This window comes from Sciurus vulgaris (assembly GCF_902686455.1).
Source record: "Sciurus vulgaris genome assembly, chromosome: 7".
Lineage (NCBI taxonomy): Eukaryota > Metazoa > Chordata > Mammalia > Rodentia > Sciuridae > Sciurus > Sciurus vulgaris.
In genome coordinates this window covers 7,797,069-7,824,085 of record NC_136467.1, presented here as the reverse complement: position 1 = coordinate 7,824,085, position 27,017 = coordinate 7,797,069, and the positions used below count along the sequence as shown (strand labels likewise).

The window sequence follows — 27,017 nt, the reverse complement described above, 5'->3', positions numbered from 1 at the left end:
TTCATTAAAAATGATGATTGCAAAATTCACATAGTGTTATCAGTTCTCAAGCAGACTTTGAGAAATTATTTCTACGTAGGTCATTTACTTTTCAGCTGTCATGATGAGTGAAGAATACAATGAAAACAGTTGCCCAGGTTGCGGGTTTTCTCCTTCATTCATCTCTGTGAATGCCAGGATGGTGCTGATGCTCATTGGAAGAATGCTGTTTTGTTCATTGTGCTATTCCAAGTCCAGCCCTTTGCACATGTCCCTCTTGATCGTCATATTGAATCCGGTGTGGGCTGCCCCTAGGACTCAGCTCCCCACAGAATTCCTGCATCTGGGCAGAGTTAGTACTACCTCCATTTCTGGATCAGTTCAACCAGAGATGGGATTAACAAAGGCTAACCAAATCACCCCCTGGTGCAGGAATCCACTTGGGCTCCAGGTGGGGAGACACACAAATCTACTGAGCTCCCATAGTTTCCAGGCTCACAAGAATAGCAACAGTATCAACAATAATAGCAGCATCAATAACCACAGTAACAGCAACAACAGCAGCGGCAACAGCAGCAGAAGCAACAACAATGGTAGCAAATATAACAGCAGTAGCAACAGTAGCAGCAATAACATCAGCGACAAAAGCGGCAGCAATAGCATCAGCAACAGCAGCAGCAACAGCAACAACAACAAAAACAGCAACAACCATAATGTCAGCAGCAACGTCAGCATCAGCATCAACAATAACAGCAGCAGCAACAGCAACAACAGCAGCATCAACAGCAACAGCAAAAGCATCGGCAGCAGCAACAACAATAACAGCAGCAACCATAATGTCAACAGCTACATCAGCAATAGCATCGGCAACAGCAGCATCAATATCAACAGCATCAGCAGTAGCAATGGCACTAGCAACAACAGCATTAGTAGTAACAGCAACAGCAACATTAGCAGTAATAATAAAAATAGCAAAAGCAACAACTACATCAACAATTTTAGCAACAATAACAGCATCATTAACAATATCAACAACAACATCAGGAGCAATAGCAACAATAGCAATAGCATCAACAACAGTGGCAACATCAGCAGCAGCCATAGCACCAATAACCACAGCATTTTCAGTAACAGCAGCAGCAGCAGCAGCAGCAGCAACAGCAACAACAGTAGCACCAACAGCAACAGCAATAGCATCAGCAACAGCAGCATCAATATCAACAGCATCAGCAGTAGCAACGGCACTAGCAACAACAGCAGCAACAACAGCGTTAGTAGTAACAGCAACAGCAACATCAACAGTAGCAGCATCAATAGCAATTGCAAAAGCAACAACTACAGTACCATCAATAACTGTAGCAACAATAATAGCATCATTAACAATAGCAACATCATGAAGAACATCAGGAGCAACAGCAACAATAGCAACAGCATCAACAACAGCAGTAGCAGCCATAGCACTAATAACCACAGCAGTTTCAGCAAGAGTAGTAGCAGGAGAGGCAGCAGCAGTAGCAGCCATAATGACAGCAATAATAAAAGCAACAGCAGTAGCAGCAGTGGCACCATCAGCAACAGCCACAGCACCAACAACCACAGCAGCAACAGCAACAGCAGCAGCAGCAATTACAATAGCTGCAACAGCATAAGCAATCCTAGCAACAGCAGAAGCAGCAGCAGCAGCAATAGCATCATCAACAAGAGCAGCAGTACCAATGGCAGCAGTGTCAGTAACAACAATAGCAGCATCAATAGCAGTGGCAGAAGCAACAGCAATAGCATCAGCAACAGCAGCAGACAAAACACCATCATCATCAGCAGCAGCAACGATGGTATCATCAACAAGAGCAGCGCTACGGACGGCAGCAGTGGAAGTAGCAGCAATAGCAGCATTGATAGCAACAGCAACAGCAGCAGCAACAACAACTATAACATCAGCAACAACAGCAGCAACAACAACAGCAGCAGCAACAGCAGCAGCCCAAACAGCAGCAGAAACAGCAGCAGGAGCAACAGTAGTAGTCATAACAGCAGCAATAGCAGCAGCTATAGCAGCAGCCACAACAGCAACAACAGCAGCAATCATAATGTCAGCAGCAATGGCACCAATAGCATCAGCAATAACAGCAGCAACAGCAGCAATACTATCAGCATCAGCAGTAGCAATGGCACTAGCAATGACAGCAGCAATAACAACATTAGTAGTAATGGCAACAACAGCAATAGCATCAACAACTACAGCAACAGCAACAATAGAAGCAGCAACAACAGCAACATCAATAGCAGCAGCAATAACAACAGCAAAACCAACAACTCCAGTATAATCAACAACTGCAGCAACAATAAAAGCATCATTAACAATAGCAACAACATCAGGAGCAACAGCAACAATAGCAACAGCAGTGGCAATATCAGCAACAGCCATAGCACCAATAACCACAGCAGCTTCAGCAATGGCAGCAGCAGCAGTAGCAACCATAGCAGCTACAACAGCAGCAACAACAGCAGCAATAGCAACAGCAGCAGTGGCCCTGGCACCAACAACCATAGCAGCAACAACCACAGTGGAAACAGCAACAGCAGTAGCAGCAGTAGCTACAATAGCATCACCAACAGCAGCAGCAACAGCAGCAATAGTAACAATAGCAATGATAGCATCAACAGTAACTGCACCAGCAGCAACACTATCAACCTCAACTGCAGCAATGGCATCAACAATAACCACAGCAGCAGCACCACCACCAACAGCATCATTGAAAATAGCAGCAGTACCAACATCGGCAGTGGCAGTAGCAACAATAGCAGCATCAACAGCAACAATGGCAGCAGTCACAGAAGAAATATGAGCAGCAGTACTGAGAGAAGCAACAGCATTGAAATCAATAGCAACAGCAGGGGCAGTAATATCAGCAGCAATAGCGGCAGAAGCAACAGCAGCAGTAACAATAGCAGCAGCCACAGCAGCAGCATGAACAGTCACAGCAGTCATAACAGGAGGATCTACAACAGCAGCAACAGCAGCATTAGTAGTTATAGCAACAGTAGCAATAGCAGCAGCAACAATGGCAACATCAACATCAATATCAGCAACAGCAATAACAACAGCAAAACCAACAACTCCAGTATCATCAATAACTGCATCAACAATAACAATATTACTAATGAGAGTGACAACGTCACAAGCAACAGCAATAATAGCAACAGCAACAGCAGCAGTGGCACCATCAGCAGCAGCCACAGCACCAACAACCACAGCAGCAACAGCAACAGCAACAACAGCATCATCAACAGCAGCAGTAACCACCAAAGCAGTAGCAGCAGCAGCAATTACAATGGCTGCAACAGCAAAAGCAATCCTAGCAGCAGCAGCAATGGCATCATCAACAAGAGCAGCAGTACCAATGGCAGCAGTGTCAGCAGCAACAATAGCAGCATCAACACCAATGGCAGAAGCAACAGCAATAGCATCAGCAACAGCAGCAGTCAAAACATCATCAATATCAGCAGCAGCAACGACGGTATCATCAACAAGAGCAGCACTACGGACGGCAGCAGTGGAAGTAGCAACAATAGTAGCATTGACAGCAACAGCAGCAGCAGCAGCAACAACAACTATAACATCAGCAACAACAGCAGCAACAACAGCATCAGCAACAGCAACAACCCAAACAGCAGCAGAAACAGCAGCAGGAGCAACAGTAGTAGTCATAACAGCAGCAATAGCAGCAGCTATAGCAGCAGCCACAACAGCAGCAATCATAATGTCAGCAGCAATGGCACCAATAGCATCAGCAATAACAGCAGCATCAACAGCAATAATATAAGCAGCAGCAGCATCAATATCAACAGCATCAACAGTAGCAATGGCACTAGCAATGACAGCAGCAATAACAACATTAGTAGTAAGAGCAACAACAGCAATAGAGTCAACAATTATAGCAGCAGCAACAATAGAAGCAGCAACAACAGCAACATCAATAGCAGCAGTGATAGCAACAGCAAAACCAACAATTCCAGTATTATCAATAACTACATCAACAATAACAGTATTACTAACAAGAGTGACAACATCAGGAGCAACAGCAACAATAGCGACAGCATCAGCAGCAGTGGCAATGTCAGCAGTAGCCACAGCACCAACATCCACATAAGTTTCAGCAACAGTAGCAACAGCAGCAGCAGTCATAAGGACAGCAATAGCAGCAGCTATAACAGCAGCAACAACAATAGCATCAGCAATAGCAACGACCATAATAGTGGCCACAACAGCAGCAATAGCAACAGCAGTATCAGCAGTGGCAACATCAGCAGCAGCCACAGCACCAACGACCACAGCAGTTTCAGCAACAGCAGCAGCAGCAGGGGTAGCGGCCATAACAGCATCAATAGCAGCCACTACAACAGCAGCAACAACAATAGCATCAGCAATAGCAGCAGCTACAGCAGCAATAGCAACAGCAGCAGCAGCAGCCACAGCACCAATAACCACAGTAGCAACATCAACAACAGCAATAGCTACCACAGCATCACCACCAGCAACAGCAGCAATAATAGTATCAACAATAATCACAGCAGCAATGACAGCAGCAATATCAACAGCAGAAACAGCACCAGCAGCAATTACAATAGCTGCAACAGCAAAAGCAATCATGGCAGCAGCAGCAACGGCATCATCAACAAGCGCAGCAGGATCAATGGCAGCAGTGTCAGCAGCAACAATAGCAGCATTGACAGAAACGACAGCAGCAACAGCAATGGCATGAGTAATGGCAGCAGCAACAATGGCAGCACCCACGGCTGTCCCTGGCAGCAGCCAACGGCAGTACTGAAAGCAGCAACATCAGCACTGAAATCAGCAGCAGCAACAGTGGCAGTAGTAACAGCAGCAGCACCGAGAACTGCAGCCACCACTGACTGACAGTTGCCTACAATGCCCACAACTGCATAGGAGCTTCACCACCTTGTCCCATGGGTAAGCCCGGCCCTCAAGGAGCATGGGGAGTGCATGGAACCTGGAATGCAGTTGCAAGGATGGGAACTGTGGCTTTGTCCCTCGCTGACTGTGACTCTGGGCATGTCCTTTAATATCTCTGTGCCTGGCTGCTTTCGGTTGTCAATGGGTTATTAATAATACCTAATTCTTAGGGGCGTCTTGAGGCCTCGGGGAAGGAATGCTTGGGAAGGCCTCGGAAAGCAGCAGCTGAGAGCCCGGAACAAATGGGAGCCAGTGTTCTCCCTTTACAGAGAAGGCAGCAGGCTCGCAGGGGAGCTGCAGAGTGCATTAGCAGGACCTGCACCTTGTGCCCTTCACCAGCGCGGGCCTTGTGCCCTTGGGAGCCGAGTGCCCTGGGTGGAGGGGAGAGGCTCCTGCTCTGTCCTGTTCTCCATGTCTGGGAGACTGTTCCTGGGGTCCCCTCTGGGTGCCAACTGTGGTCTGTCCTCCTACTTGTGGACGCCCTGCCTCCCACCCTCTCTGTACAGGGGCCCCTGACCCAGCTGCCTCGGCCCTTCTCACACTCCCTCCCTAATTCCCTGGGCCTCCCACAGGTTTGCCTTCTACATGTGACCAGTGAACAAGGTTACCTAATACAGAGAAAAACCAAGGGAGGAAGGAAACAACCCCGGTATGAATCGTCAGAGGAGGATCTGAGATCTCATGAGAAAGGGTACCGGAAATATCTCTTTAGCCACCTCGTACCAGCCTGATGAAAACCGAATGGGGATGGGGCAGGAGTGTGTGCTTCTTGCTGAATGGCAGGCTCGGAACAGCTCAGAACATGCTTTATGGTTTGGTCTCCAACGAGTGGTCTCAGTGCGTTTTTGTTGTTTTGTAGAACAACTAGGAAAGCTTCTCAGAGCAGTAAACATGGCTCTGGATGTTTACTAGGTACCAGGAAGTTTACATGCATTGTCTCAGTTAATGGTCACAAAAATCCAATGAGTGCACACAGTTGTCCCCATGTACAAATGAAGGTTCTGAGGCAATAAGGCCACGCGGATGGAAGTGTGAGCAAGGCCTCTCAGGCTTACGGCCTGTGCTCCTCACTGCCATGCATCACTGCCGGCCTGACCTGAGCTGGCTGAGAGAAGCCCAGGAGGACTCTGTACTTACCCATGGATATCTGGAGAGCTCCTGCCCTGTGTGTGCCAGGGGCTGTGCTTACGTGTGTGTGTGTGTGTGTGTGTGTGTGTGTGTGTGTGTGTGTGTGTGTAAACACTGTGTGGGCCAAACAAAGCATTTGAGGACCTGGTGTGTCCTGGGGGCTGCCAGTGTATGACCCCTTTTAACTCCCAGATCAAGTTCTAGGAAAAGCCTCAGACCTCAGACCTCAGTGATTCAGCAGCATTGTGCCACGTACTGGATATGTTCTTGTGAAGGGTCAGTGGAAAGGAGGAAAGTCAGTTTAGTTCATGGCCCCCATGGGCCAAAAGTGCAGAGGACGAGAGAGATTAAAATGTCTTAGCATACCATAGAACAGACTGTGGAGAGGAATTGTAAGGTTTCTCTTTAGACTTTTTTTTAGTAGGTTCATATGGTTTAAAATCCAGAAACTGTAAAAAGATATGCATCGACAATCTCCCTCCTATCCATATCCCATAGCTACCAAATGCAATAGACACCAATGTTATGGTTCTTGCACATTATTCCAGAGATTCAAGTAAAACAGATATATGTGATTGATACATACATACATATGTGTGTTCATACAGATTCATTACATACACCTATAGTAGTACTCCCTGTCCTTGGGGGTACATTCCAAGCCCCCAGTGGATATCTGAAACCATAGACAGTACTGAACATGCTATATGCTGTTTCTTCTATTTGTAGATACTTTTGATCAAGTTTAGTTTAGAAAGTAGGCACAATGAGAGATTCATTCTCACCATATTGATTGACAACCTTAGCATATATTATTTTTTCTTTCTGTACTAAGTTGAGAATTTTACCTTTTCATGTAAAGCAAGTACTTTACAGTTTCTCTTTGGCAGGTCCAGTTTGCCAGCACGCTACTTCAGGATCATTATTTAGTAAAATAAGAGTTATTGAACGCAGCGCTGTCATGACTTAGCAGTCTGTCTGATAACTGAGATGGCTGCCCAGTGACTAACAGGTGGGCAGCATGTATGTCAGAGGTACTGTGGACAAAGGAATCATTCACATCATGAGTGTGAGGTCTACCGCAAGAGGCACAGCCCACGTTTTCACCGAGCTGGTCAGAACAGCATGTGATGTAAAATGTATGACCTGTCTCTTTCGGCAACTTTCCTCTTAAATATTTTCACACAGCGATGGATGGTGGGGGACCACAGGTAATTGAAACTGTGGAAAGTAAAGCCATGGGATTAGGGGGGCTATTTTTGTGTGTGTGTGACACACACACACACACACACACACACACACACACACAATTTCATTTCTATAGTGTTTTGGTCAGCTTTTTGCTGCTCTAACCAAAAGACCTGACAAGAACAATTAGAGGAGGAAGTTTATTTGGGATCTCATGGTTTCAGAGGCCTTAGTCCTGGATGGCTGACTCCATTTTGGGGGGGCCCAAGGTGAGGCAGAACATCAGGGAAGAAGAGGGTGGTAGAGCAAAATGGCTCAGAACGCGATGAGCAGGAAGCACAAAGAGAGCTGTTCTCACCAGGACAAAATACAAACCCCAAAGGCCCACCCCAGGGCCCGCCTCCTCCAGCCACAACCTACCTGCCTTCAGTTACCAACCACTTAATCCGCGTCAGGATTAATTCACTGGTCGGGCTAAGGCTCTCCTTACCCATTCATTCACTTCTCAGCCTTCCTGCATTGTTTCACACATGAGCTTTTGGGAGACATCTAATATCTAAATCACAACATATATTTTCACTGCTTTTAGCAATACTTTATATGTTTATATATTTACACTGTATTTTCACAAATAATAAAACACCTACTTTTCTATGTTTTGCTTTTTTGCCATTATGGTACATCTTGAAGAACTTTCCTTATCAGGGTATTAAAGCTGCCTCCTATTTTTTAAGTGGCTGTGTAGTATTTTGTTGAATGGGCTCTTGTAATTTATTTAACCAGTCTTCCAGAAAATGTGCATTTAGGTTGTTTCTAATCTTTGTTACGTAAAAAATGCTTGATGGTTGATCTACATGTGTCACTTTGCTCATGTAAATTCTGAGCAGGTGGAATTGCTAAGTTAAAGGACATGCACATTCATCATTGCGGCATTTGTCACAGGTTCCAAATCTGTACTCCTCCAAGCAATGCAGGGGCTGCCACCCCCACCCCTACCCCTGCCTCTCTCTCAAGACACCAGGCTCCAGGTAAGGTGATCTGGAACAATCCAAATGTACATTTGCACTTCTTGGATCATACAGGAGGCTGAGCATATTCTCGTGTGTTTAAGAGCTGTTTGGATTTCCTTTTTGCTGAATTAGCTGCTCAAGTTCTTTGCCTTTTATTTTAATTGGGTAGTTACTCCTATGGATTTGTTAGGGCTCTTTATATATTCAGGAAATCAGCCCTTTATACAGCAGGGACTATTTTCTCTAAATTTGCCATTTTGTTTTTATGATAGCTTTTTGAAGCAGATTTTTAAATTTTTGTGAATGCAAACAAATGAACCTTTCCTCTATGAGTCTTGTATTATTATTATTATTGTCATATTTAGAAAGACCTTCCTTATCATGAAAGTATAAAGGAAGCCTCCTACAGCATATTTATTACTGTATACTTTCCTTCTTTCTTTTTTAATGTTTAAGCCTTTGGTTTCACTTGAATTTATCCCATAGTATGATATGAGGTACAGATTTGACTTCATCTTTCTCTCCAACTGGGTAGAGTTGTCCCAAAACTTTTACTGAAAAATTCACTTAGGAACCCCAGCTGCCTACCTTTGCATGTTCTCAACTTCCTCAATGGTCTCAGGCAGAGCCTTCCCTTTGGTCTCTGGGAGCAACAACACCAGTCCTCCAGCAAGCAAGCCAACCACAGCTAGAAGGCAAACAGTGCAAATCACATTTAGAGATGGAAAGGCAGATTCCTGTAATTAGAGTGCTCTCTCTCCTCTCTCTCTCTCTCTCTCTCTCTCTCTTGTTTTCCTATATTTATTTATAGATTTCTTTGCCATCTTGAATTGCCTTATTTTCCATCATAAATATTATGCCAATTCCAAATGCCATTGGATGACCATTCCTTTTAGGGAAATGAAATACTTAACATTTTGAGTCAAGTTTATTCTAGGCAAGAGGACATTGCCACAATACTAAGAGACTTTGGAGTTAGAAAATAACTCTGAAAAAAATCTAACTATGAAAAAGAACATAACTCTGCCAATATAAAGCACTTGGTAATGAAAATAAGTCGGAAAAATTGGACCATTACCAGCAAATAAAGTAAGAGTCCCATGTCACTGCACAATGGCATTAAAAACATGGTTCCTTTAGTCCAAGTTCAGGGGTTTGCCAGGTCCCTGTTGTTCTTTTTCCTTCGTCTCTAGTTGTGCTTTTCAGTGACAACCAGAGTTGCTACAGTTGACAGTTTTGTTTAAATTCTGATACAGTTTTGGTCGTGATGCCACGTGCGTTTATGTTTCCTAACAGAATGCAGGAAGTGGGATGTGGGATCTTTGCTAGTTGGGGGTTTCAAAGCACTGCCTGCTGCATTCCACTTTTACCCTCAAAAAATGGCTACTGTAGATGCCACAAAGCACTGCCACTGAAGCATCAAGCGCCTGGTCCCACTGCCTTCCTCACCAGTCTGTGGGTCTTGGGAAGTTCTGCAATCACTCTGACCGTCTGATTTTCCTGGACAAAATATCTACCTTGCAGGCTTGTTATGAGGTTGAACTGAGTTAATATTTGTCTGAACTACGGATATTTGTCTGAACTACTAGATAGCTAACCCATCTAGTTAATATTTGTCTGAACTACTAGATAGCTAACCTATCTAACTCCCCCAAACCTCCCAAAGTTACTAGTCACTGTATTGCAATGGGTGCCAGCAGGAAGCACACCCAGTTGGCATATGAACTTCCGAAGAGAGAATTCCCACAAACAATAGATTCATCAAATTTTCCACTTAGCGTTGTACATTTACAAAGGCCAGCTAACAAGCCAGGATAAGCATCCTCAACTTTTCCAGGCTCCTTCAACCAGGATTTTCCAATGCTTTGATCTTCATTGAAGATTTAGGTGGCTGTTTAGTAGCTATTTCAAGCCCACCATTAGCACACTAGTATCGTGTGAAAAAGAGAAGGAAAGAAGTTAAATGCACAATTACAAGACCTGTTTCCTGCTAGCTGCCAGATTAAAGGTTGGCAAGGGAAGGAGATGAGACTTTCAAAAGTAAAATGGGGACTGTCTCTGAGTTAATGTCGAGGACTGAAATGCAGTCACGGGGCTCAACGGTAGGGCTCTTGCCTATCAAGTGTGAGGCCCTGTGTTTGCTCCCCAGCGCTGTCAAAAAAAAAAGAAAAGAGAATGAAAGTAATTTGGGTGTGATGGCATGCACATGTAGTCCCAGGGACTTGGGAGACTGAGGAAGGAGAGTCGCTTGAGCCCAGGAGTAGGCCAGGCGGGCACCACAGCAAGAAGGGAAAAGAAGGGAAGGAGGGCAGGCAGGAAAGAGCATCACACTTCCTTACCTTCTCCAGGGAAGGCGAGGCATGAGCGAGGGCCAAAGTCTGGACCTTGTGTTGCTTAGTTAAATAGTAGTTAGAGAAACATGAAATATCCCTTTGCTCCCAGAAATATTCTCCTGACCCCTCGGTCACCCGCTGTCCACCTAAGGGAGTGGCTGAGGCTGAGATGCCTCTAACTACACTCAGTAGGAGGCCAGAGGGTGGGATGGGCACTTCTTCAGAGGACGAGGGGTTCTGGGACAGTCCCTCCGCCAGTGTTGGAGAAGAGGACCCTGGGGCAAGTGTCCCTTCAGCAGTGCCAGCAACACCTGGGCCAGGCACGGTTCTCTCTGGACAACGAGCTGTCTGTTATGATACCGGGTGTGAGGAGCCCGCCGAGTCTGTTTCTGGGGGGAGGCCCATGGATGGTCTGGAGCGTCTATGACAGATACAGCGCAGACAAAGCCCTGTTTCCCCCCAGATCCCTTGAAAAGGGAAGAAACAGACCAAGGCAAGCGTGGGGGGTGGGATGCAGACAGGGGAGAAGCCGGAGGTGCTTCCCCGTGGCCGCCAGCAGGTTGGACCTTAGCCTCTCTCCTCCTAACCACATTATGTCCTCGCGTGCCCGTGGGAAAGGACTACACTGTCACATTAAAGGTGGCTCAGAGTGGATCCTCCGGGAGGCTGAGAGGGGTGCTCTGAGGTGTCCAGTTAAGCTGAGCAGAGGACTGTGCATGAGTCTAACAGGGCTCACATCTCCGGCCTGGGCGCCCCGAGGGGAGCATCTGTCCCACAGTCCACACTGTGGGGAGAGGCAGCTGCCGGGATCCAAAGGACCCTGCCAGACTTCATGTCCAGCGTGCCCTGGACTCGTCCCTGGCACCTGCTATCCTGTGCTCGGTGCCTGTGTTCCCACCTGTCCCAGCTCACTGGCAGTGGGAAGGGAAGGACAGTCCCAGATCCTGAAGTCTGAGAGTCCTATGGCCGGGCCGTGCCCACAGGCGGCCACCACCAAAGACTTTTTACTCTTGGATTTCGTTTCCCCTGTGTTTTGGAAATTGTCACCTGCAAAATTTTAACTGTCTTTCTTTGACATAATAAAAGGGCTTTGTGTTTTAGAGCTACTGGGCACAGAGTCAGGAAGCTTCGTTCTCTGAGTGAGACCCGGAGGGGTGAGGGTCAGCCGAGAGAGCTGGGGGCTGCAGGAAGATGGCCTCCCGCCCACCCCTGTCCTCTGCCTCGAAAGCACGAGTCCCATGATTGCGTCAGGAGTGACTAGTAGTATTACAAATGCTAGTGTTGCTAATTAGCATTACCAATAATGTTACAAATCCTAGTAACTAGTATTTACTAATGGGCATGGTGCCTGTGGAGAAATAGAGGTTCCTAGAAAAATGGTTGTTTTCGAGACCTCTATGGCCATATCCTTTCTTTTGGGGGGTGGGGGGTTACCGGGGATTGAACTCAGGGGCACTCCACTGAGCTCCAGCCCCAGCCCTATTTTGTGTTTTATTTAGAGACAGGGTCTCACTGAGTTGCTTAACGCCTCGCTGTTGCTGGGGCTGCCTTCAGACTCGGGATCCTCCTGCCTCAGCCTCCGGAGCCGCTGGGATTACAGGCGGCGTGCGTCATTTCTTACCAAACACCACCAGTGGGAGCTCCAGCCAGACCTCAGTGAGTCGGTAAACCAGGAAGGGCGTGAAGATTCCGCCAATGTCACACAGCGAGGAGCAGACCTGGACGCCCAGGTTCCTGAAGTGCGGGAAACCGATTTAACCATTTAACTTATCACAGGAGGGCAGTGGTCTCCCCGCTCCCCCTGACTCCTCCTTCCCCAAAGCACTGACTGTCGGAGAACCGAGGAGCATGGCTCCCACGCTTCCCTCCCGCTCCTCCTCCTCCTCCCTGCGCCCCTTCTCCATGGAGGTGCTGGAGATTGAACCTACCAGGCAAGTGCCACACCACTGAGCTGTATCTGCAGGCCTTCTCAAAATTGTATTTCACACAGGATCTCTTGCTAAGTTGCCCAGGCTGGACTTGAACTTGCGATCCTCCTGCCTCAGCCTCCCGCGTCACTGGGATGACGGGTGTGCGCCACCCCACCCGATTGCTCGCATTATATTCAAGGTACAAAGATGGTGCTTGCATACCCCTTGTGCTCGCCAACCTCCAGGAGGAGGAGCAACCTGACCTTGCACTTGTCACCCTTCCTCCCAGCCACCTGCGCTCCCTCTCTTGCATCCCCTGCCTGCGTTCCCAAGCAGCCTCTGGATGCTGCCTCCGCCTGCCTGTAGGAGGGAGGGGCCCTGCTGGCCTGCTGGGGCCTCTCTGCCTCACCTTCCCCATGCTGTGCTTTCCAAGGCAGGGAGAGCCCCGCTGTGCCAGGCGGCCCAGGAGAAAACAGGGCTGGTAGCACCTGTCCGCTCACCTAATGAACGTGGGGTACAGCTCGGCGTTGACCAGGCACACGATCTCATAGGCCATGGTGATCCCCATTCTGCCCAGGCACGCGACAGCGACCTTGAGCCCGTGCAGATCTGCGGGGAAGAGCGCGCTGCTCAGACAGTGCACAGCAGCCCCGGCTCCCGAGCGGGGTTGTCTGGAGAGGTTCCCTGCTCAGAACCGGCCGGGGAAGCCGGTGGTTCTCCAGGCTCAGGACAGGCAGCAAGCTCCCTGGGGCTGCTTAACCTTAGATGCCATCTGAGTCTTCTTTAAAAATGACTTTCGTGGCTCCCCCATTACCAATGCCCCTCACGGAGTGGAACGTTCTGCTGGGTGAACCTGCAGGGACGTGCCACCATCGCCGCAGGCCATAGTTTACACTAGGATTTGAAGTGGCTCTTGGTGGTGACATGTTGTGGGTCAGGACGAATGTCCAATGACATGTGTCCGCCACTGCAGCCACACAGAGCTTTCCTCTGCCTCCCGAGTCCCCTGCCCTCTGCCTCTCCAGCTGCCCCATCCCTGGCGACCTCTGATCTGTCTAGGTCTCCACAGTTTTGCCTCTAAGACCCTCTAACTACTGGACTCCTGTTGTGAACGGCAACTGTAGGCCAGCAGTTCCCAAAGCTGGGGCCACGTGGCAGGGGTCACCCCAGAGAGACCGCAAAGCTTGGATATATTTTAAATAAGTGCTGTTCAATGAAGGAGTGGAACAAAGCCTCACGTGGCTGAAAGGACTCTGTTCTAGGTTTGGCCCTCTTCCACTGACAAAGTAAGTCATCGGCAAGAGTCGCTCATGGGTGGCCCGCACATTCTCTCACTTACACGGCAGGAAGATGTGGAGTGGAGGAGGGAGCTTCCCAGAAGTCCTGGAGCCAGACTGTCACCTTGGGCCTGCTCTCCCCAGTGCCCAGGCCCCTGCTAGGGTCAGCTCTGAGGCTGTAGCTCAAGGTCTCATGTCATCCCTTGTTCTGTCACATCAGAGTGCAGCTGGGTGCACACCGGTGTTCTTGTTTTTAGTTTTAGTTTTTATTCAAAATGTGATGCTATGCAATTCTATTTTTTTGTTGTATTTAAAATTATTTTCTTTGTGTTTTCTTTTTAGTTTTCCATAACATTAGGATTCAGTTTGACATAATTATAAAGGCATGGACCATAATTCGCTCTAATTGGGTCCCCAGTACATCTCCTTTTCCCTCCCCCCCTCCCTCATCCCCTTCCCTCTACTCAACTGATCTTTCTGCTACTTATTTTTAGTTTATTTATTTATTTTTTTTGGTAAGCGTCTTGTGGACATACATGATGGTGAAGTTCACTGTGGTATATTCATGTATGTACTTTGTACATGGGAAATCCCATCAGATTCATTCCGCTCTTCTTCCCTTACCCCATCCCTTCTCCACTCCCTCAATCCCCTTCATCTAATCTTTCTTCTATTTTGATAGAATCCCCCTTTTCCTTTCTTTCTCTCTCTCTCTTTTTACCCCTTGATTTTGGACTAGCTTTTTCATATCACAGAGAACATTCAGCCTTTGTTTTTTGAGGAATTGTCTTATTTCACTTAGCATAATGGTCTCCAGTTCCATCTATTTATCAGCAAATGCCATGATTTCATTCTTCTTTATGGCCGAGTAATACTCCACTGTGTATATGTACAACATTTTCTTTATCTATTCATCGGCTGAAGGGCACCTAGGTTGGCTCCATAGATTGACTATTGTGATTTGTGCTGCTATAAACATTGTGCATCACTCTTCTTAGGAGCAGTTTGGCCATATAGGTTTGCTCAGAAAGGTCCTGAGTGTTCCCCTTTGTCTTTCCAAATAGATCTGTGTGATAAATTACATGGACTTCCTATCACAGGGCCATGAAACCCCCTCTTAAGGCCTTGGGGACAAGATCCCAGCTTGTCCTGAAACTTACCATCAGGGATAAAAATGGAAACTAGACAGGCCACTCCTGCCATCATGTTTGACACTGCCCAAGGATACCGGCGACCGACCCGGTCAATGGTGAGGATGATGGCGAAGGCGGCTGGGAATTCAACAAGTGCAGAGTAGAAGAAATCCAGGTAGATGTTGTCCCCCGAGAGGCCCATGTGCATAATGAGGCCCTGGTAGAGGACAGAGCTCGTGAACCTGGGCAGGAAGGAGAGACACAGTCAGGCTGAGCACCACACCCCCCACCCACAGGAGAAGCTTTTGGAAGAACAGGAGTTGGTGGCAGGCGACCTCTCCCTCCACCCCATCTCTTTGACACTAGTTGCTCTGCCTCTGTGGCTGGCTGTGACCAGAGAACAAGGAACAGGGAAGCAATCAAGATGACTCCCTGTGACGGCCCGGAATGCCTTGGCAGAGCACTGTACTGAGGGAACCCATCTGGAGTTCAGTGGTTGTGGATCGTCCCTCTTCGTGGTCTTTGAAAGCAGTCGGGACCAAGAGGACCGACCACAGGAGGCCAGGGCAGCTTGGCTCCCTTCTCCACGATTTCCTTCTGGCCTGACGGGTCTAGTTTTGTTGACTTGGAACAGTCATCACTGTAATGGAAGACCCGAGGACGGTCAGGAAGAGTCACGAAGGTGGACGGGGAAGCGAGGAGAAGGAGGCCAGATCTCCAGGCTGCCTTCCCCCTGAAAGGCTGTGACGCGCTTCGCTTGGTGACAAGCCTGCGGGGCCGGTACAGGACGCTGTGCTCTGAGCACCTTTCTAGGAAAGGCACGGCCCAGAGCTCCGTGCAGCCCGCGGAGGCCAAGGCAGCCTCGCTCAGTAGGGGGACCGTGGAACCCCCGGGATATTCTTGATCATAAGTGTATCCATTTTCCCCCTCTAGGAACAAAAAGAAAAAGAAAGGTCTCTTTCCTTGGCAGCCCTGGACGACTGAGGTCCGCACTCTTCGGCTCACCTACGCCCATGGTTCTCAGGTTGTCTACCTACTGGGATCACCTGGAGGATGTCGCGTGCTTCACTACCGGGCACTGCCCCAGGCCATTTAGACCGGTTTCTGGAGACGAGGGTCTGCTTTGGCATCTTAGAACCCCAGAGATGCTAACTCCCTGAGCAGCCCAGGTCGAGGCCTGGCCGACCTCCAATGAGCCCTGGAAGCTTGGTGAGAACGGCGTTTCCTGGAAAGCCTCGCCGTGGGCACAGGCCACCGTCCCCCTTGGATGCTAACACCAGGACGAGGTCATGCTGAAGCTGCCCTTGTTTCTGCCCCTGATGTCGGTGACTGCGATTCAATGCATTTGGAGGGATTTTAAATCAAGAGCCACAAAGAGAAACATCTTACCAGTTGTACATCAAGATCAAGGTGTGCTTCCTTATCTGAGGGGTTCTGACCAAGTCAAGAAAGGAAGGACTCAGCTTCTCGCCGACTTCCTCATCTGCTCTCAGGTTCTAAGCAAAGAAGTAATAAAAATGGCTTCCTCTTTTTAATGGTGGGGTCCCTGGTCCAAGGGAAATGACCATGATATCCACACTTCTGGAGTCCACCATGTGCCCCCGTCCTACACTGCAGACTTCTTATTTTGTCTGATTTAATCTTTACAAAGAATCTAAATAAGTGAGGATCTATTTTTCCAACCCATTTTATGGAAGAGGAATACAGAATGGATACAGAGAAGTTAGGCAAATTGTGGTGCATAGTTAAAGTGACATTTGTAAGGCACCTTAAGCAGCCAGTCACCCATCTGGACCCCTCTGTGGCCTGTCAGGCAGGAGGTTCAAGTCTCTCTGGGACCTTTACCTTCAGACCAGCATCAGCACTGCCTGGAACTTCTTAGAAACAGAATATCTACACTATGGATTTCACGAAGGTATGGAACCCACAAATGGATAGAGACAGTGGCATCTATTCACAGTGGAGGGTTGTTCAGCCATAAAGAAAGATGAAATCATCTCATTTGCAGGAAAACGGATGAAACTTGAGGAACATAATGTTAACCAAAATAACTCTAACTCAGGAGGTCGGGGGTCATATGTCTTCTCCCATATGTGGAAGCTAGAGAGGAGATGCAAAAGAGAGATGGGGGGAGGTCTTAGAAACTTGAAGAGCCATCAGAAAAGTAGAGGAAAGGAACAAGGGGAAGGGGGAAAGGAGGTACGGGGAATGATATTGGCCAAATCACCTTGTTATATTGTGTGCATGCATGAGTAAGTAACAAGGAATCCCACCATTATGCACAACTACAATGCGCCAATAAAAAGTATGGGAAAAAGTAATAAAGTTTCCAGACACAGATGGCGATGTGCATTGTCAAGAGGTCCCCAGGCGACGAGTGTAATCAACACATGACATGTTCAGCTCTGGAAAAACAGTCGCTAGGTGATGGAGCTCGGACTCTCCATTCTACCGCCTCCTTCCCCAAAGGGACGTTGACAGTCCGTGAAAGAATGGAGCGTGAGCAAGACGGGCAGTCACCAGACGGTCACCATGGTCTGAACGTCATCTCTGGTGGGACAGTGACTCCCCTGTGACTGACGCCCTGTCCAATCAACAAAAGAATCTAAAACCGAAGCATTAGAGCCACCTGGTCATTAGTGGAAAACCAGGTGCATTTCCACCACCCAGGAACAGGGGAAGTGAAGAAAAAAGTCACCCGTGCCCGCAAGTCCTCGCCCTAGACATCATAAATCCGAGCTCTTACAGGAGATCTACCTACATCCTCATGCAGAAGGGGTTCACTCTTATTTCAACATAATTCCCTAGGGGTTCACTCTTATTTCAACATAATTCCCTAATGTCCTTCATTTTCTCTTCTCTAGTCCCAGTCAGGGGAAAAGGATTGAGGCCAAGGTGATAAGATCTACTGACGGCCAAGCGCACCTCCTAGAAAGGTGCGCTCAGGTGAACGGGCTCGGCTCCGGGAGCAAGCTGTGGTCAGTGAGCGCTGCGACGCTGGCCACTGGGTGTGGCACCAAGGGATTATTCTTGTGCATAAGAAAAAGAGTCTTCTTGTGCAGGTGCCAAAGAAAAAGAAAAGGGCCTTTCCTTGCCAGCCCTGAAGCACAACAAGTGGCTTCCTCAGTAACTGGATTCTCTTTAAGAAGGCAGGGGTTTGCTTGGAAACAATTTCTATCCAAGATATTATTTGTGTTCAAAGGACTGTTTTATGGACCTGGGCATCTGACCTGGGGACACTGGATGTGCCTGTGGGTGGGATAGTGGCCAGTGGTGCTGTGAGCCGCACAAGATACATTTGACTTTGGAATTTCGAATTCCTTGTGAGTTGGGTGCTTGGATCTGTTTGCAGAGCTCTCCTGAGGAACTATACATCTCAGGCATGAAATAGTCTTTTGCATTTCCTACAGGTAGGCCCACACGCACAGTGGTGGGCCCCTCCATGGCTCCTCATTTCCATTGCTAATGGCACAGTGTCCCAGCCCCCTCCCCATCACTGCCCTGGACTGGAAATCTAAGACCCGACTTACCTGGAGAGAGGCTGGTGTGGGTCTTCCGTTTTTCTTGGCGATGTACTTAATGATGCTCATGGCTTTTGCATTTTTGTTCTGGGAGATCAGCCACCTTGGAGACTCAGGTATGCACCTGGAGCACAATGTCAGTGGAGGGGAGACTTTAGCTGGCCCGCCCCCATCTGCGTACCCAGGACCTGTGAGGATCTTACCGGGGGTGTTCAGCAGGATCTAGAAAGGAGATAAAGACCCTGCAGCACGTGTTTGATTCTTTCCTTCCTCAAGCGCTGACTTGTAGTCAGCCTTGGCCGGAGGCCTTCAGGCTCCCTCCTCGGGGGTCCCTCAGCCTTTTGTAAAAGTCTGAGAATGGACAGAAGGGGTCAAAGGGTGGAGGTGGAAGTGTGCCAACCCGCGTGGGGAAAGCAAGTGTGCGTGTGTGTGTATCGTGTGTCACATATAAATAACATATCATTCCCGGAGCTGATTTCCCCGAGGGCACAGTGAGTGTCTGAGGTCAGGACTCTTCTTGTAGTGGTCACAGCATAAAGGTAGGTAGCCGGGATCACGGCTCAGTGCCCTGAGGGGCAGGGATCCTTGGGACCTGGGATGGATGCTTCTGTGGCAGTACCACTGGGGGAGGAGCCAGGGCAACTCCTTCTGGCTGAGGCTCGGGTTGGGACCAGGAGTATGGCTATTCCTCCACGGCTAACCACAGCTCACACTGTGTCACTGAAGGGCTGTTTTCCTAGATGTCACCTGGTGCTCATGAGCATCTCCAGTCTCACCCTTAAGGAAGCCCAGGGTCAACTTGGCCAACTGTTGCCTGGACTGGAGGACCAGAAGGCAGGGAGTCCCAGAATGTGGGAACCCAAAAAGCCTTGCAGCTGGAAGGTCTGGGTAGAGCTTACCCAAATAGTTAAAGACCTGTTAGATAGAACAGAAATTAAATCAATATTTTGGAAAATTAGGACTATTGAGCAAAAACCACAGGAGTGGAAATTCTTGCTCAATCCAAGTTCTCCTGAACATAAGCTTTGGATTCACTCTAGAGTAAAATGGCTTGCTTCATGATAAAACAGGGTTACTCATATTCAGGCAAAGGCTGGACTGTCATCCACAGGAATGGGAATCTGGCCTGGGACAGGAGACTGGACCACAGGGCCCAGTGTTACCTGACCTCAGAGCTGACTGCACATAGGGCCAGTCAAGTAACACATCAGCCAGTTGACAGTTGATGCCAACAGCAGCAGGGTCCCTGAGCTTCAGGCATGGCTTCCCACTCATGGAGAAGGCCCGCCAGGCCTAGGCAGTGGCCAGGGTAGGCTCTGGGGTGGGGGTGGGAGACCGTGGCTCTGGGATGGGGTGGGACTTCCATGCCCACCTCTACCTACAACCCCATCTTCCCTCTAAAGGTGCTGCCTTGCTCTTCGTTGGTCTGGCTCTCCTTCTTTGCCTAACTCCCAAAACTTGGTGCTTTCTTGAGTTCTGGCCCAATCCCTTCCCCTTACAACTCTGTTCAGCTCCCGAGTGACCTCATCTGTGCCGTTAGCAATGATAAAGACACACATGAATTTTACTTAAACTCCTGATCGTTACATTCCCCTGGCCCCTGGGTACCTGCACGTTACTTTTTTTAGCACCCCAAATTCGGCAAGTCCAAAGCTCAACTCATTCCCTCCAGCCTGCTCCTCCCTGCCTGCTCCTGCCTTTGAATGCCTCCCCGCCAACACACAGGTGCCAGCCTACACTCGGGGCACCTACTGCACACCTCCCCTCCCTGGACTGCCTGCCGCGTGCAGTCTGCATCAAACTCTGTCTGTCGCCTTGTTGGAACTGTTTACATATATTTTCCTCTTCGTACCTCCAGCTCTGCCTTAACCCAGGTCCTTTCTTGAAGGATTATTGCAAGGGTCTCTAGATGATCTCCCTTCCTCCCTTCTTCCCTGTAAGACCTGTTTTCTCTCTGCATCTTGAGCAATCTTTCCAAAATGCAACCGCATCATGGAGTTTGTGGACTTGTAAATCAGTTCAGCTTAATGCTATTGAGTGAAGATGGCAAGAAGAGCTTCCGAGGTAGCTAGAACTGGGATGGGAAGTGGACCTTTACGGGCATGCTAATGCATTCAGTCTTTATTCTTGGTGGTGGCGGGGGGCGGGTTTTAAAGACTTCTATGCGATGGAGTGACATGAAGAATAGATTTTTAAGTTGCTGTTTGAGGAAAGATCAGAGATAGTAAAACCAATGCCAAGAGAACAACTGGGAAAATGTATCCAGGCAAGAAATGAGATTTCCTAGTGGCAATAGGAAAATAAGGGTGGATTCAGAGATACAGCCGGAGTAGAAATGAGCACAGGGAGACAAGGGACAGAGGGAGATAGGATCATTCTCAGAGTATGATGGACTATAGGTCTGTGTCCCCTGAAATTGATATGTCGAGGCCCTGGCCCCAATGTGTAAACTGGAAGTGGGCTTTTGGGAAGTAACTGGATTCAGATGAGGCTTTGTGGGTGAGCCCTTATGATGGGATTGGTCCTATGAAAAGAGAGAGAACAGAGCTCTCTGGCTGGCTCTCCACCTTGTGAGGACACAAGGAGGAAGCAGCTGTCCACCAGCAGGAGTGAGCCTGGATCCTGGACTTCCAGCCCACTCACTGTGAGCAGTGAATGCTGCTACTTGAATACGCTGCCTGTGGTGTTTTGCTATGGCCCCTTGAACTGACAGAGACACAGGTTTTACTGGTTCTTGGATGATACAAGCTCCCTGGGAAGGGTTGAGATGCTCAATTCTTAGGTAAGACAACTATGGGAAAAACCAGCGGATACATCCAGGAGGAACCAAGAAAGTGGGCTGTGCACAGGAGAGAGATTTGGTCTGATAAGCAGCATTTTCCCTGCCTTATTTTAGGTAAACTCACATTAGGGGCTTCTAATAACGTCTGTCATTCTCCATGTGTTTCCCTTTGGCATGGGTGACAAATATATTTCACTCGCCTTGGTAACTGATTGATTGGTATGGTCTATCTGTAGTGCCATTCTGACCTTGTTTGGAATAATGACTGCTGTGATTGATTGGGGATGTCTGTCTTGAGCACGGGTATGAGGAGATAGTGTCGCGAGTGCCCTGGTCTGCTTTCTCCATCCTAAAATTGCCACGGAGGAGGAAAAGAATATCACCAGTAATATCACAAGTAATACTTCAAAGGGTCTGCAGTCCAAATTGTGCCACAGCTGCTGAGAGCCAATTTAAACACCAAATAAATAAAAGAAATGTAAGATCCAGGTCACAAAACTGTTGTATCTAGTGAAAGGACACTTGATTTCCAGTGGAGGAATGTCTGATTTTTATCTCTGAAATGTGGACTCGGGAACTTCCTGTGAGATAGGTCTGCAGGGTGAAAGAAACCTTAGAATTCAGAAGCAGGGTTAACAAAGTAAATAATTTCAACCTATCTCCTTTTTTGTTCCGAACGGACTTACCAGTAATAGAGCAGGAAGGAGAAGTTGGGCAGAGTGACCACGAACTGCAGCCACCGCCAGTGAGGAAGGGCATATGCCACCCCTGCAAGTACCAGGAGCCCCACGGTGAAGGAAGCTTGGTAAAAAATCCCCACTGTTCTCCGATAGCTCTGCCCGACAAATTCTGTGACTGGAGAGAGAACCAATGGTCAGCACCACACAGTGCAACAGGCTGTCAGTCCAGTGGGCTGTGCAAGGAACCAAAATGTCACCCCCTGATTCTGGAATTTTCCATGCAGCCCTCTTTTACATGACTCTTGTGGTTTATTTTGTTAATTATTGCTCTCATAATAATTACTAGAAAACTTACAACCCAATGTCTTTAGATAAAATTCAAGGTCTGCCAACATGAACAAAAAATGTTTGATTTATAGAATGATTCCAGGGACAACTGCAATGATATTTCAGACAAATGCAAAGTTCGGATCTAGAATAATAAGGTGATGACAAATGATCCAAATAAGTGGATGAGATGTGAATTTGGGCTGTAGATGATTTTGGTGTTGGTGAACACCTGAGCAGAACCAGTTCTCTTCAGGGTTAAGCACTTTCTTTACTGCCCTGTTTCTTAGGGTGACTTGGAAACCCAGCAGTGAGCTGGGGTCAGCTGGTGAAAACATGCAAGAACTTATTTTTAAATTTTCAGGAATTTTGCAAACTGGTTGTTAAATTTGTTATTGTGGAATCAGCCCTGGGGAGCAATTTACACTTTGGGACTTGGGAAGTGCCACACTCCAGGGCTTCTTGCTCTCCAAGAGCCGGCTTACCGGCACCCCATTCCTGCGCGTGGTGCCCAGTGGCCTTACCCTCCAGGACCACATCACGCAGACGAGGGAGGTCCTGTGCATAAAGTCAGGGAAGGCTGGTTTTGTACGGTCTTTGTTGAAGACTGAGTTCTGGACATCCCACAAGCCACAATTTTTGCTTTAAATATTTGACAAATATGTCAAAGATTTCAACTATTTATAAGCCAAACAGAAATGGCTCCTAAAATGTTTCTACAAAAGACAGTAAATTATCCAAGCTATTTAAAACAATTAAACAAAGTGATGCAGGTGTCAACATGGTTGGGAGTGTAGATATGGGTTGGGAGAGGTGGGGTGACAAGGTGAACCCTGAGGACATTTGGAGGGACTTGAGAAGAAATGCACGGGAGGAGGTCAAGGGTAACTTCTGTTGAAATTTACATCTGCGCAAATTCTACCTACGGTGTGTTCTAGAAACCAAATCACTGGTTGAACAACTGCATACATTAACTGTCCCTGACCAAGCATTCATTAGATGCCTACCTTTGCAGGGAGCACATTAAAAACCATCTCTTCTTCCTCTCATTCCCCAAACTGGCTTTACCAGATAAAGCTGTGCAAGCAGAGATATTTTAGTTCTCTCAAGTGTGATGAGACCTTTATTATTATTATTCTAACTTTGTATAGATATAGATGCTGTTTAAATGTAGCCAAAGGGAAAGTAATCATGAGGCTACTTTCAAAGATCTAATGGTGGTGGTGATTTTTCTTACTATTGCTATAAAGACATCCTGCTATTAGAATTTGAATAGACTCTAAAACTCCATGAACCTTAACTAGAACTCTGCCGGCTAATGAATAGGATGCAAATTATATTGCTGAATCTACAAATGGCTTCTTGAGTAACTTAGGTCCCCCCCAGTACTTGTATTCTCAGTTTCCTTGTCTATAAATTGACGATAATTCTGGTTTTCTCAGATGGAAGCATGTGAGGTAATAAAGTGCTTTATACATCAAATGCATCCATCTTCATTGCCTGGCAGGGGTTTCCGTCTGCATAACACCCCAGGGCACAGAAATAAAACATCCCAAGAGTTACATAGGAATCTGGGTAGCGTGACATTGACCCTAGTTTCTGCCTCGTTTTCTTTTTAGAGTGGGAAGGTAGAGTGAGTTGACTGAATGATTTAAAAATATTTTCTGATGCAGAATGAAAGACTCTCAACGAGGTCTTGAAGCTGGGTGCGGGTCACGCCTGGCCCTCCCCACACTTTGGAAGAGAGGCCCCGTGTACACAGATCTCTTACTCAGGATGTAGCCTATTAACCAGCCCGCTTTGCTGACCAGCCCTTGGATGAGGCGAAACGTCAACATCCATGCGTAGGTGGGGGCGACGGCCATGAGGACCCCAGAGACGGAGTTGATGAGGATAGTGACCAGGAGGCAGAATTTACGGCCAAACCTGCAGGGAGGAAAACAGAGGGCACTGGACGGACTGATTCGTGCAGTTGTGGAACTCTAGTCAGAATCAGAGGCTAAGTCTAAATGACAGAGCCATGAAGACAATCCCTAACTCCAGTTCTGGTGGGGACGTTCTGCCAGCGTCCCAGGCATGAATGTCAAGCACCATGAGCTCCGCTCACCCGAGGAATAAAGTCCCTTGAGTTGCACTGGGGTGAGGATTCAGGAACGGGGCTCCTTTCTCAGGCCACCCAGTGCTGAACGTCCTATGGGCCCAACCAGGCCTTACATCAGCTCGTAAGTGGGGTCTTTACCCGAACAGTCCCTACCGACTGCCCACCCAAGAACGTTTTGCTTTGGGAAAATAAAAATTCAATATCCGGCACACACCCCGACCCGTGTTCAGCAGTGCCTTTGGATTTTGTGGTCTTTGTGTGTCTCCATGGGAACTGTCCCCAGTCTGCATAGGTTCTGGAGGGCTTCTGTGGAGCCCCCGGGGGGGATGGCTTCACTTTATATGAGGAACGTAGGTGTCACCAGCTCAGGGACTTGGAGAGCTGCCCCAGTGCACACAGTGTCAGAGAACCCTGGCCGGCTGGTTTAATCGTGGCCTTGCCTCTATGTTGGTGGCAAATTATCCAACCTGATTTGATTTCTCCACATGGAAAAGGCCTGTCTGACCAGCCAAAAGAGGGCAAAAGGAGACAGGTGGCAGGGCGGCACTGAGCCCACCCTGCCTTTCCTCCTTCCGTTTGCAAAACTGGCAGCATGGTTTAAAAGTCCCAAGTGTTCACGTCTTCTGTGCGGCCATGTGGGGAGCCCGTGAACCTGTAAGAGGTGGGCCTGGCAGGAGTGCTGAGGTCATTGGAGGCACTGCCAATGAGGAACTAAGGTAGTTCTCAGGGAACCCTGAGCTAGCGTCACGAGGGTGTCATGATACGAGTGATCCCCAGTTCCTGAATCACCCCCTATCTTTCCATCTTGTGAAGTGATTTCTCCCTCTTACACACATTCCTGCCATCATGATGCCGTGAGGTCCTCACCAGAGTGGAGCAGATGCTGGTGCCATCTCCTTGAACTGCCAGAATCATAAGCTAAATAAGCCTCCTTGCTTTATAAAGTTGCCCAGCCTCAGGTGTTACACTATAATAACAAATAATGGACTAATATAGATAGCTCTGAGAGTTGGCTTGGGGTCTGGTCACATTTTTGTCATATCCTCTTGGTTGTGTCCTGAAAGACACCCTAATTCAATGTTGATGGGTTTTTAATTTTTTTCATAGAAAACAATCTTATCTCTAATCTTTATTTATCCACTTCAATCTGGCCAGGTGTTTTTGTCATTAGGATCACACATGTTAATAGTGACAGAAATTACTTTTTGTAATTGCTGCTCTATTAATGGGCAACTATGTTCCAGTGACTATTTCAAATACTGATTAACCATTTGAAAATAATCAACATCTTTAATAATTATTTTAGAATGTTAATGTTTTAACTCTGAAATTTAATGTTCAAGCAGTCTCATTAGTAATAACTGTGATCTACTAAACTTCTAAGACTCTGTTTCAACCATCTCCTTTCCTGGTTCTCCGCCAGTGGCTTCCCACTGTAAATCTATAACCCTTGACCTTTAATTCAACACCTTCCGAAGTCACGGCTCACCTAGTCCTTCGCCTTTCTTCTCACATTCTCCTACCTTACGCCCTTCCCTTTGCCCTACAGACATGTTCTCAGGAGGCATTCATTCCTTCAACATCCACAGCTTGTTCAGCACACAGTTAACACCACAGCAAGGCTTCTGTAAACGCACAAAAATTTGGGATAAGGGGAGAGGGAATATTCACCATTGAGACTCAAAGCAAGAAAGCCAAATCCACAAAGCAGAGAAGCTTCACACTGGGGATATGTTCCAGTTAAATGCAATTGTAAAAAATAAATCATGGCCAGAAGAAATCATGGAGATCTGGGAAAGTGGTTTGAGTACCCACCCCTCTGCCCACAAACATAGTCACTTAAATGGTTTCATGTAAAACAAAACCAAAGATCAAACCAGAGAGAAAGGGCAGACACCAGCACCGCCAGCTCTGAGTCCTCTCAGCTGCCTGCTACTCACAGTGAGGCTCGGCGCTACGGTCAGGAGGGGAGAGTGGGGACCAGCGTCACCCGGGAGCTGGTTACAGGTGCAGCCTCTTCCTCCCGATCTGAACCGAATTCATAAGATCCTGCTGTGATTCTAAATGAAATATGCAAATGAGGATTCCCAATAAAACTCACACACCGTGGTGAGTTTGGAACGTTTTTCAGGAGATCCTGTACAGTTGGTCACGTGTGTTAGGGACCTACTGGGACTTTGCTTCCATTTTGATCTGGACATGCAAACAGCAGGGTGCTGATCCCCCACAGCTGATTATTAAATGTGTAGATAGTTGTAAAACACAGTCATTATCGAAAATTAGATAAACTCACAACTAAATAAGTTAACTTAAAAACAAGTGTAATCAGCATGCAAAACATATTGCTTCCTAATTATTTTGCGCTATGTGACCATCTCTGCTCACTAGCATACTGTGCCTATGTTGTGGAAATGCTGTGGAACAGTGTGCAGTTCTGGCCACCTGAGTCCAGTGACCTCACTTTGGTAGCCTGAAATGGTCTGAATTCCCCTCAGAGAGTCAACTGTTAAACATCTTCAAGCATGGTTCTAAATACAGTACACTCATTCCTGGTTATCAGAGTAAAACACCTGGAATTGATGTGGGAGTCTTTTCTCGTGTGTCAGGTGATACTCAAAATCCTGCCGTAGGGGGTTGTGGATGAAGAACAAGTTATACAACTTATGAAAGGTT

The 27,017-nt window shown here is 47.6% G+C and overlaps 1 protein-coding gene across 1 annotated transcript in view; it reads right to left on the bottom strand.

Annotated features, from left to right (window-relative positions):
* LOC306665243 (solute carrier family 22 member 2-like) overlaps nucleotides 1-27,017 on the bottom strand; it is a 32,332-nt gene that overhangs the window by 595 nt on the left and 4,720 nt on the right. Inside the window, exons 3-10 of the mRNA XM_079146592.1 lie at nucleotides 24,015-24,169; nucleotides 21,923-22,091; nucleotides 18,464-18,578; nucleotides 16,323-16,429; nucleotides 14,961-15,175; nucleotides 13,024-13,132; nucleotides 12,235-12,347; nucleotides 8,869-8,968 (exon numbers count right to left, since the gene is read on the bottom strand). Coding sequence (XP_079002718.1) covers nucleotides 8,869-8,968; nucleotides 12,235-12,347; nucleotides 13,024-13,132; nucleotides 14,961-15,175; nucleotides 16,323-16,429; nucleotides 18,464-18,578; nucleotides 21,923-22,091; nucleotides 24,015-24,169 — 1,083 coding nt within the window. The remainder of the gene's footprint in view (nucleotides 1-8,868; nucleotides 8,969-12,234; nucleotides 12,348-13,023; nucleotides 13,133-14,960; nucleotides 15,176-16,322; nucleotides 16,430-18,463; nucleotides 18,579-21,922; nucleotides 22,092-24,014; nucleotides 24,170-27,017) is intronic.